At 42.3% G+C, this 12,258-nt stretch overlaps 1 protein-coding gene across 1 annotated transcript in view; it reads right to left on the reverse strand.

Moving 5' to 3' along the window:
• The window catches only part of LOC120055117 (sodium/potassium-transporting ATPase subunit beta-233-like), a 36,473-nt gene that overhangs the window by 18,882 nt on the left and 5,333 nt on the right, over nt 1-12,258 (reverse strand). Inside the window, exon 2 of the mRNA XM_039003039.1 lies at nt 9,586-9,714. Within this exon, the coding sequence (XP_038858967.1) occupies nt 9,586-9,714 (129 nt within the window). The remainder of the gene's footprint in view (nt 1-9,585; nt 9,715-12,258) is intronic.

A 12,258-nucleotide genomic window follows, 5' to 3' on the forward strand; every position in this document is an offset into this window, starting at 1 on the left:
TATTAAATAGGGCTATAGAGGAAGATAGAGGAAGTACTACCAGGTGGAGAGGGTATTAAATAGGGCTATAGAGGAAGTACTGCCAGGTGGAGAGGGTATTAAATAGGGCTATAGAGGAAGTACTACCAGGTGGAGAGGGTATTAAATAGGGCTTTAGAGGAAGATAGAGGAAGTACTACCAGGTGGAGAGGGTATTAAATAGGGCTATAGAGGAAGTACTGCCAGGTAGAGAGGGTATTAAATAGGGCTATAGAGGAAGATAGAGGAAGTACTGCCAGGTAGAGAGGGTATTAAATAGGGCTATAGAGGAAGTACTGCCAGGTGGAGAGGGTATTAAATAGGGCTATAGAGGAAGTACTGCCAGGTAGAGAGGGTATTAAATAGGGCTATAGAGGAAGATAGAGGAAGTACTACCAGGTGGAGAGGGTATTAAATAGGGCTATAGAGGAAGTACTGCCAGGTGAGGAGGGTATTAAATAGGGCTATTATTGGAAGATAGAGGAAGTACTACCAGGTGGAGAGGGTATTAAATAGGGCTATAGAGGAAGTACTGCCAGGTAGAGAGGGTATTAAATAGGGCTATAGAGGAAGATAGAGGAAGTACTACCAGGTGGAGAGGGTATTAAATAGGGCTATAGAGGAAGTACTGCCAGGTGGAGAGGGTATTAAATAGGGCTATAGAGGAAGTACTGCCAGGTAGAGAGGGTATTAAATAGGGCTATAGAGGAAGATCGAGGAAGTACTACCAGGTGGAGAGGGTATTAAATATGGCTATAGAGGAAGTACTGCCAGGTGGAGAGGGTATTAAATAGGGCTATAGAGGAAGTACTGCCAGGTAGAGAGGGTATTAAATAGGGCTATAGAGGAAGATAGAGGAAGTACTACCAGGTGGAGAGGGTATTAAATAGGGCTATAGAGGAAGTACTGCCAGGTGGAGAGGGTATTAAATAGGGCTATAGAGGAAGTACTACCAGGTAGAGAGGGTATTAAATAGGGCTATAGAGGAAGATCGAGGAAGTACTACCAGGTGGAGAGGGTATTAAATAGGGCTATAGAGGAAGTACTGCCAGGTGGAGAGGGTATTAAATAGGGCTATAGAGGAAGATAGAGGAAGTACTACCAGGTGGAGAGGGTATTAAATAGGGCTATAGAGGAAGTACTACCAGGTGGAGAGGGTATTAAATAGGGCTATAGAGGAAGTACTGCCAGGTGGAGAGGGTATTAAATAGGGCTATAGAGGAAGTACTGCCAGGTAGAGAGGGTATTAAATAGGGCTATAGAGGAAGATAGGGGAAGTACTACCAGGTGGAGAGGGTATTAAATAGGGCTATAGAGGAAGTACTACCAGGTGGAGAGGGTATTAAATAGGGCTTTAGAGGAAGATAGAGGAAGTACTACCAGGTGGAGAGGGTATTAAATAGGGCTATAGAGGAAGTACTGCCAGGTAGAGAGGGTAAAAATTGGGCTTTAGAGGAAGATAGAGGAAGTACTACCAGGTGGAGAGGGTATTAAATAGGGCTATAGAGGAAGATAGAGGAAGTACTACCAGGTGGAGAGGGTATTAAATAGGGCTATAGAGGAAGTACTGCCAGGTGGAGAGGGTATTAAATAGGGCTATAGTGGAAGTACTACCAGGTGGAGAGGGTATTAAATAGGGCTATAGTGGAAGTACTACCAGGTGGAGAGGGTATTAAATAGAGCTATAGAGGAAGTACTGCCAGGTAGAGAGGGTATTAAATAGAGCTATAGAGGAAGTACTACCAGGTGGAGAGGGTATTAAATAGGGCTATAGAGGAAGTACTACCAGGTGGAGAGGGTATTAAATAGGGCTATAGAGGAAGATAGAGGAAGTACTACCAGGTGGAGAGGGTATTAAATAGAGCTATAGAGGAAGTACTGCCAGGTGGAGAGGGTATTAAATAGGGCTATAGAGGAAGATAGGGGAAGTACTACCAGGTGGAGAGGGTATTAAATAGGGCTATAGAGGAAGTACTACCAGGTGGAGAGGGTAAAAATTGGGTCATACTATGTATTTATTTGGACAGTGACGCTAAAACCTTTCATTTGGATCTATACTCCAGCATTTTGGCTTTGAGATAAAAAATATATCTGAAGCGACAGTACAAAATGTCATCTTTTATTTTAGGGTATTTTTATACATACAGTTGAAGTTACATACACTTAAGTTGGAGTCATTAAAACTTGTTTTTCAACCACTCCACACATTTCTTGTCAACAAACTATAGTTTTGGCAAGTCGGTTAGGACATCTAGTTTGTGCATGACACAAGTAATTTTTCCAACAATTGTTTACAGACAGATTATTTCACTTATAATTCAGTGTATCACAATTCCAGTGGGTCAGAAGTTTAGGTACACTAAGTTGACTGTGCCTTTAAACAGCTTGGAAAATTCCAGAAAATTATGTCATGGCTTTAGAAGCTTCTGATAGGCTAATTGACATCTTTTGAGTCAATTGGAGGTGTACCTGTGGATGTAATTCAAGGCCTACCTTCAAACTCAGTGCCTCTTTGCTTGACATCATGGGAAAATCTAAAGAAATCAGTCAAGATGTCAGAAAAAAATGGTAGACCTCCACAAGTCTGGTTCATCCTTGGTAGCAATTTCCAAATGCCTGAAGGTACCACATTCATCTGTACAAACAATAGTACACAAGTATAAACACCATGGGACCACGCAGCCGTCATACCGCTCAGGAAGGAGACGCGTTCTGTCTCCTAGAGAAGAACGTACTTTGGTGCGAAAAGTGCAAATCAATCCCAGAACAACAGCAAAGGACCGTGTGAAGATGCTGGAGGAAACAGGTACAAAAGTATCTATATCCACAGTAAAACGAGTCCTATATCGACGTAACCTGAAAGGCCGCTCAGCAAGGAAGAAGCCACTGCTCCAAAACCGCCATAAAAAAGCCAGACTATAGTTTGCAACTGCACATGGGAACAAAGATTGTACTTTTGGAAAACTGTCCTCTGGTCTGATGAAACAAAAACAGAACTGTTTGGCCATAATGACCATCGTTATGTTTGGAGGAAAAAGGGGGAGGCTTGCAAGCCAAAGAACACCATCCCAACCGTGAAGCACGGGGGTGGCAGCATCATGTTGTGGGGGTGCTTTTCTGCAGGAAGGACTGGTGCACTTCACAAAATAGATGGCGTCATGAGGCAGGACAATTATGTGGATATATTGAAGCAACATCTCAAGACATCAGTCAGGAAGTTAAAGCTTGGTCGCAAATGGGTCTTCCAAATGGACAATGACCCCAAGCATACTTCCAAAGTTGTGGCAAAATGGCTTAAGGACAACAAAGTCAAGGTATTGGAGTGGCCATCAAAGCCCTGACCTCAATCCCATAGACAATTTGTGGGCAGAACTGAAAAAGTGTGTGCGAGCAAGGAGGCCTACAAACCTGACTCAGTTACACCAGCTCTGTCAGGAGGAATGGGCCAAAATTCACCTAACTTATTGTGGGAAGCTTGTGGAAGGCTACCCGAAACATTTGACCCAAGTTAAACAATTTAAAGGCAATGCTACCAAATACTAATTGAGTGTATGTAAACTTCTGACCCACTGGGAATGTGATGAAATAAATAAAAGCTGAAATAAATCATTCTCTCTACTATTATTCTGACATTTCACATTCTTAAAATAAAGTGGTGATCCTAACTGACCTAAGACAGGACATTTTTACTAGGATTAAATGTCAGGAATTGTGAAAAACTGAGTTTAAATGTATTTGGCTAAGGTGTATGTAAACTTCCGACTTCAACTGTATCTGTTTTACTGTTTAGAAATGAAAGCACTTTGTCACCATTGTTTGTTTGTGATATATAACGAATGTGCCCACTTTGGTAATGGCACATTCGCTCTAGGCAACAGCTGGCTGATACAGTATGGGCAAAGCCTACATGATGATAAAAGAGCGAGGTTATATTAATTTGTCCAACGGCAGCCCAGCATCGACCATCGTTGAATAAGAATAAGACCCTGGATATTTATTTGTAAAGGAGCATCAAGCTCACAGTTCACTTTCACCACCCTGTGAAGTTCATCATAACTGATTTCATCTGTAGCTGGTCACCGTGACCTTTCACCACCCTGTGAAGTTCATCATAACTGATTTCATCTGTAGCTGGTCACCGTGACCTTTCAACACCCTATGAAGTTCATCATAACTGATTTCATCTGTAGCCTCAAAATAATCCCAAACACAGCCAAAACAAACAGCAATTCAACAAGTTTGTAGAGTCAAATCAAATCCAATTTAATTTGTCAAATACGCCGAAACAACTGGTTAGACTTTACTGTGAAATGCTTTGCTTACAAGCCCTTCCCAACAATGCAGAGTAAAAACAGCACCAAAACAGGAATAAAATAAAATACACAAGAATGGAGCTATATACAGGAAGTACCAGATCAATGTGGAGCTATATACAGGAAGTACCAGATCAATGTGGAGCTATATACAGGAAGTACCAGATCAATGTGGAGCTATATACAGGAAGTACCAGATCAATGTGGAGCTATATACAGGAAGTACCAGATCAATGTGGAGCTATATACAGGAAGTACCAGATCAATGTGGAGCTACATACAGGAAGTACCAGATCAATGTGGAGCTATATACAGGGAGTACCAGTACCAGATCAATGTGGAGCTATATACAGGGAGTACCAGATAAATGTGGAGCTATATACAAGAAGTACCAGTACCAGATCAATATGGAGTTATATACAGGAAGTACCAGTACCAGATCAATGTGGAGCTATACACAGGGAGTACCAGATCAATGTGGAGCTATATACAGGAAGTACCAGATCAATGTGGAGCTATATACAGGAAGTACCAGTACCAGATCAATGTGGAGTTATATACAGGGAGTACCAGATCAATGTGGAGCTATATACAGGAAGTACCAGATCAATGTGGAGCTATATACAGGAAGTACCAGTACCAGATGGGGGGGACTATCCTGGGGGGGACTATCCTGGGGGGTACTATCCTAGGGGGGGGACTAGATACATACATTTCTTTAATTTCTAAATTATAAAACAGATATGTATCTTCATATATTAAAAGATTTGATCTCGAATCCAAAATGCTGGAGTATAGAGACAAATTATACGTTATAGCTTCCCTGTCCAAATACATGAATAGGGGGAGTGTATGTGGACGAATCACAGATCAGCTGGGAAACTAAAGTCTGTTTTTGTTTTATTTTTTCAATATATCTACCAACACTCAATAATATCTGTATACACACCAGCGTTAATAGACATATATAATCCTGAATTCAATGATTTATAGCTATAAATGAAGGTTACCTATTAATACATTTTTGTTAGTGTTAGGGTTTATCAAACAGTAGAAACCTCAGACCCCCCCCCCCCCCCCCCCCCCCCCCCCCCTCTGGTGTCTAATAGCTCTCTTCAGATGGGCTGTGTCTAAACCGTGGTAGTACTTTTCCACAGACAGACAGACCTGGTACACACACAGGGTCACAGCTAGGCGTGGCAACTTTCACGTTTTAACGTCACGAGCACACGTACAGGGAAATGCCTTTCTTGCACACTCTAAACCCAACAATGTAGTAATAGTAATGTCAAAGTAATAGTAAAAATAACTTCAGGTAGAACAGAAACAGAGAGAGAGAGAGAGAGAGAAGAGAGAGGAGAGAGAGAGAGACAGAGAGAGAGAGAGAAAGAGAGAGAGACAGAGAGACAGAGACAGAGAGAGAGAGAGAGAGAGAGAGAGAGAGAGAGAGAGAGAGAGAGAGAGAGAGAGAGAGAGAAGAGAGAGAGACAGAGAGAGAGAGAGGGAGAGGAACCATCATTGTTTCTTTACCAGACTCCTTCCTCAACATCCAAATACAAATCCTTATCCAGAGTCTATTGCATAAGATCTCAATGAAAACCAACCGTTCACGTCTTTAAGCTTAATGTTACTCAAAATATTTGTCCTAGTACATGTTATGTGGAGTCAAATGTTCAATATAGCTGTTTTACTTCCAGTCATGGCTTGTTGAAAGTCTCCACACCCCCACACCCCCTACCCAACCGCCAGCCTCACGTGCTCTTCACTCACAATGGAAACTTTTATCCTCAGAATGAGAGGCGGGACTTTCTCCTTCCTTTATGTGGCCACCAATGGAAACTTTTAGCTTCAGAATGAGAGGGGGGACTTGCTCCTTCCTTTATGTGGCCACCAATGGAACACATTTCAGCTCATGACACTCCACAACTAAATAGCCAACAGGCAAACAGACCCATGTGATGGTGCCAGTCTTTAAAATGGCTGCTAAAAATACCACCTGGGCAATAGTGTGTGCTGTGCAAACGGGCCTTGGCACGGAAGGCAGGGCTGAGAGAGAGAGAAAGCGCGAGAGAGAGAGAGAGAGATATTGAGAATGTACTCCCTGTCATATTAAGGAAGCAACAGCAGCTGTAACGTATCACACAACAGGCTACACTGTTGCGTCTCTTTAAACATGCCTTTAAAAGATTACAGAAAGAATTTCTGATTCCACCTTATGAAGGAAAAACTAAAAATAGGCTCATATGAGCTGTCCTCCACACGCAGGGTGCTCAACTTAATTCCCAAAGATGTGTTCATGAACAGACAGGCCAATCGAGTCCCGGTAGAAGTTGTGAAGTGTTGTGTTTCCCAGAGATGAAGAATGCGGAGGGAAGTGGACAGGCATGCAAGGGAAGAGGAAGGACAAAATGGCTGAAGCTGTCTGAGGTCAGAGGAACCTTCAGTGGAGAGGAGGAGGTGTTGAGGAGCAGCTTTTGACAGAAACCTTGGAAATAGGACAGTCAACCACATAACAGCAGCACAAAGGAGACCAGTAGCCACAATCCTTCACCGACCGGACCTCAATAACAACATGTTAGAAGCCCTCAATTGAAGCTCAAAGCATTATGGTTGATTCTGATAAAAGCCTATTCAAATATAGTCTTTATTGATATGAGGTTATTTAGGCCTTTCAGATAATTATTATACACTTTCTAGGCATATATGTTTCAATCATCATTCTAGATCCATTTATGTACACTTGTAGAAATGTTCTCTGTAAAACCCATTAACTGCACAGCTAGAATCCTCTAATTATAATTGGTTTAAATCTGTTCCACTGAGCCAATTCAATATAGTAAACAGTGTTATGACTAAAGATTTAAAGAGTTCTTCCAGCGATTATATATATATTTTTTTACATGTACTGTTGAAAAGTGAAGTATAAACACACTAAAGTATAAATACACTAAAGTATAAATACACTAAAGTATAAATACCCTAAGTATAAATACACTAAAGTATAAACACACTAAAGTATAAATACACTAAAGTATAAACACACTAAAGTATAAATACACTAAAGTATAAACACACTAAAGTATAAATACACTAAAGTATAAATACACTAAAGTATAAATACACTAAAGTATAAACACACTAAAGTATAAATACACTAAAGTATAAATACACTAAAGTATAAACACACTAAAGTATAAACACACTAAAGAGTAAAAAAAACAACAACTGCAAAATCGTTTTTTTTTCTAGACAACTGCAAACTTCAAGGAGTAGGGTCTGATGGGAAACTGTGATGTCATCGGCCTCCCCACTGCTTGAGGAGCAATAGAGGACAAAAGAGGAAATCTGGAGACTGGAGTGACACTTTTACTTCACCCCTCAGTCACTACCAACCCCACAGCGTGTCTCACACCTTGACACTTCATTTAGCTACTGATGGAAATCCCACTTAACAAAATGACAAAAGGATATTGCCTAGAGCAGTATAAAGCAGTATGGAGCAGTATAAAGCAGTATGGAGCAGTATAAAGCAGTATAGAGCAGTATAAAGCAGTAGAGAGCAGTATAAGCAGTATAAAACAGTATAAAGAAGTATGGAGCGGTATGGAGCAGTATAAAGCAGTATAAAGCAGTATAAAGCAGTATGGAGCAGTATAAAGCAGTATAAAGCAGTATGGAGCAGTATAAGCAGTATGGAGCAGTATAAAGCAGTAGAGAGCAGTATGGAGCAGTATAAGCAGTATGGAGCAGTATAAAGCAGTAGAGAGCAGTATGGAGCAGTATAAAGCAGTATGGAGCAGTATAAAGCAGTATGGAGCAGTATAAAGCAGTATGGAGCAGTATAAAGCAGTATGGAGCAGTATAAAGCAGTAGAGAGCAGTATGGAGCAGTATGGAGCAGTATAAAGCAGTATGGAGCAGTATAAAGAAGTATGGAGCAGTATAAAGCAGTAGAGAGCAGTATAAAGCAGTATGGAGCAGTATAAGCCGTATAAAGCAGTATGGAGCAGTATAAAGCAGTATGGAGCAGTATAAAGCAGTAGAGAGCAGTATGGAGCAGTATAAAGCAGTATGGAGCAGTATAAAGCAGTAGAGCAGTATAAAGCAGTATGGAGCAGTATAAGCAGTATAAAGCAGTATGGAGCAGTATAAAGCAGTATGGAGCAGTATAAGCAGTATAAAGCAGTATGGAGCAGTATAAAGCAGTATAGAGCAGTATAAGCAGTATAAAGCAGTATGGAGCAGTATAAAGCAGTATAAAGCAGTATGGAGCAGTATAAAGCAGTATGGAGCAGTATAAAGCAGTATAGAGCAGTATAAGCAGTATAAAGCAGTATAGAGCAGTATAAAGCAGTATAATGCAGTATGGAGCAGTATAAAGCAGTATGGAGCAGTATGGAGCAGTATAAGCAGTATGGAGCAGTATAAAGCAGTATAAAGCAGTATGGAGCAGTATAAGCAATATGGAGCAGTATAAAGCAGTATAAAGCAGTATGGAGCAGTAGAGAGCAGTATGGAGCAGTATAAAGCAGTATGGAGCAGTATAAAGCAGTATAAAGCAGTATGGAGCAGTATAAAGCAGTATAAGCAGTAGAGAGCAGTATAAAGCAGTATGGAGCAGTATAAAGCAGTATGGAGCAGTATAAAGCAGTATGGAGCAGTATAAAGCAGTATGGAGCAGTATAAAGCAGTATGGAGCAGTATAAAGCAGTATGGAGGAGTAGAGAGCAGTATGGAGCAGTATAAAGCAGTATGGAGCAGTATAAAGCAGTATAAAGCAGTATGGAGCAGTATAAGCAGTATAAAGCAGTATGGAGCAGTATAAAGCAGTATGGAGCAGTATAAAGCAGTATAAAGCAGTATGGAGCAGTATAAAGCAGTATAAGCAGTAGAGAGCAGTATAAAGCAGTATGGAGCAGTAGAGAGTAGTATGGAGCAGTAGAGAGCAGTATAAAGCAGTATGGAGCAGTATAAATCAATATAAAGCAGTATAAAGCAACATAAAGTAGTATAAAGCTGCTTAAAGCACTATAAAGCAGTATAAAGTAACATAAAGCAGCTTAAATCAGTATAAAGCAGTTTAAAGCAGTATAGAGCAGTATATAGCAGTATAAAGCAGTATAAAGCAGCATAAAGCAGTATAGAGCAGTATATAGCAGTATAAAGCAGTATAACGTAGTATAAAGCAGTTTAAAGCAGTTTAAAGCAGTTTAAATCAGCATAAAGCAGTATAAGGGGATTAGAGCAGTCTTTACCTGGTGGGGCGACTCTGTCCTGGTAGGTGGGTTTGTAGTTACTAAGGGTTAGCAGCAGGGCCTGGATGGTCCCAATGAAAATCCCAGCCAAGCATCCATAGAAGATCAGGTAGAACAACAAGATTTTAACTGTGGAGAGAAAGAGAAGGGGTTAATTACAAATGGACATATACTGTACATTAGTAGTATATTATGTACTGATGTGCATGTAGTCTATTAGCAGATCACCATGAATGGGTGAATGGGTAAATGGGTGACGTAGATCTCGAGGTGACTGACATTAATACTCCAGCGTTCCCCAACATCCTGATATAGATTCATCCTACCAGGTCCCCTTGAACATTTTGACTAAATTGATTCTAACTGGATATTCCAGTCTGAGAATACGGTGCTTTCAGGAAAGCTTCCCTCACAGGGAGAAACTCTCCAGGAAAACCAGCCAGGGAGAAACTCTCCAGGGAAACCACCCAGGGAGAAACTCTCCAGGAAAACCACCCAGGGAGAAACTCTCCAGGAAAACCACCCAGGGAAAAACTCTCCAGGAAAACCAGCCAGGGAGAAACTCTCCAGGGAAACCAACCAGGGAGAAACTCTCCAGGAAAACCACCCAGGGAGAAACTCTCCAGGAAAACCACCCAGGGAGAAACTCTCCAGGAAAACCTCCCAGGGAGAAACTCTCCAGGGAAACCACCCAGGGAGAAACTCTCCAGGAAAACCACCCAGGGAGAAACTCTCCAGGAAAACCACCCAGGGAGAAACTCTCCAGGAAAACCTCCCAGGGAGAAACTCTCCAGGAAAACCACCCAGGGAGAAACTCCCCAGGAAAACCACCCACTCTCCAGGAAAACCACCCAGGGAGAAACTCTCCAGGAAAACCACCATTAGACATCTGACCGACAGGCTGCCGAACGGAAGACGTCTGGGTTTTACAGGCTGTTGAATGGAAGATGTCTGGGTTTTACAGGCTGCTGAACGGAAGACGTCTGGGTTTTACAGGCTGCTGAACGGAAGACGTCTGGGTTTTACAGGCTGTTGAATGGAAGACGTCTGGGTTTTAAAGGGCTGAGTAACTCGTGATTAGGAATGTGCTGGGTATTGTTGTGGCTTAGCTAGCTATAATTCAAATAATAATCAAAATATAGGAAAATCAAGTTTGATATTATGTGCTTTAACCATAGATATTGCGTTATTATAGGGTTAGAGGGCTATTTATTCAATCTAATTAAATCGAATTATTAAATCTAGGCCGTCATTGTAAATACGAATTTGTTCTTAACTGACTTGCCTAGTTAAATAAAGTTTTTTTTTTAACTATATAAACTCAGCAAAAAAAGAAACATCCCTTTTTCAGGACCCTGTCTTTCAAAGATAATGAGTAAAAATCCAAATAACTTCACAGATCTTTATTGTAAAGGGTTTAAACACTGTTTCCCATGCTTGTTCAATGAACCATAAACAATTAATGAACATGCACCTGTGGAACGGTCGTTAAGACACTAACAGCTTACAGACGGTAGGCAATTAAGGTCACAGTTATGAAAACTTAGGACACTAAAGAGGCATTTCTACTGACTCTGAAAAACACCAAAAGAAAGATGCCCAGGCTCCCTGCTCATCTACGTGAACGTGCCTTAAGCATGCTGCAAGGAGGCATGAGGACTGCAGATGTGGCCAGGGAAATAAATTGCAATGTCCGTACTGAGACGCCTAAGACAGCGCTACAGGGAGACAGGACGGACAGCTGATCGTCCTCGCAGTGGCAGACCACGTGTAACAACAAATGTCCGCAATAGGCTGAGAGAGGCTGGACTGAGGGCTTGTAGGCCTGTTGTAAGGCAGATCCTCACCAGACATCACCGGCAACAACGTCGCCTATGGGCACAAACCCACCGTCGCTGGACCAAACAGGACTGGTACTGACTCACTGACGAGTCACAGTTTTGTCTCACCGGTCAGATTCATGTTTATCATCGAAGAAATGAGCGTTACACTGGGACCTGTTGGATCGGAGGGTGAGGGCTAGGACCATTCCCCCCTGGGACCTGTTGGATCGGAGGGTGAGGGCTAGGACCATTCCCCCCAGAAATGTCTGGGACCTGTTGGATCGGAGGGTGAGGGCTAGGACCATTCCCCCCAGAAATGTCTGGGACCTGTTGGATCGGAGGGTGAGGGCTAGGGCCATTCCCCCCAGAAATGTCTGGGACCTGTTGGATCGGAGGGTGAGGGCTAGGGCCATTCCCTACTGGGACCTGTTGGATCGGAGGGTGAGGGCTATGGCCATTCCCCACTGGGACCTGTTGGATCGGAGGGTGAGGGCTAGGGCCATTCCCCACTGGGACCTGTTGGATCGGAGGGTGAGGGCTAGGGCCATTCCCCACTGGGACCTGTTGGATCGGAGGGTGAGGGCTAGGGCCATTCCCCACTGGGACCTGTTGGATCGGAGGGTGAGGGCTAGGGCCATTCCCCCCAGAAATGTCCAGGAACTTTCAGGTGACTTGGTGGAAGAGTGGGGTAACATCTCACAGCAAGAACTGGCAAATCTGGTGCAGTCCATGAGGAGATGCACTGCAGTACTTAATGCAGCTGGTGGCCACTCCAGATACTGACTGTTACTTTTGATTTTAAGCCCCCCCTTTGTTCAGGGACACATTCTTCCATTTCTGTTCGTCACAT

Source organism: Salvelinus namaycush, chromosome 10, assembly GCF_016432855.1.
Source record: "Salvelinus namaycush isolate Seneca chromosome 10, SaNama_1.0, whole genome shotgun sequence".
Taxonomy (NCBI): Eukaryota; Metazoa; Chordata; class Actinopteri; order Salmoniformes; family Salmonidae; genus Salvelinus; species Salvelinus namaycush.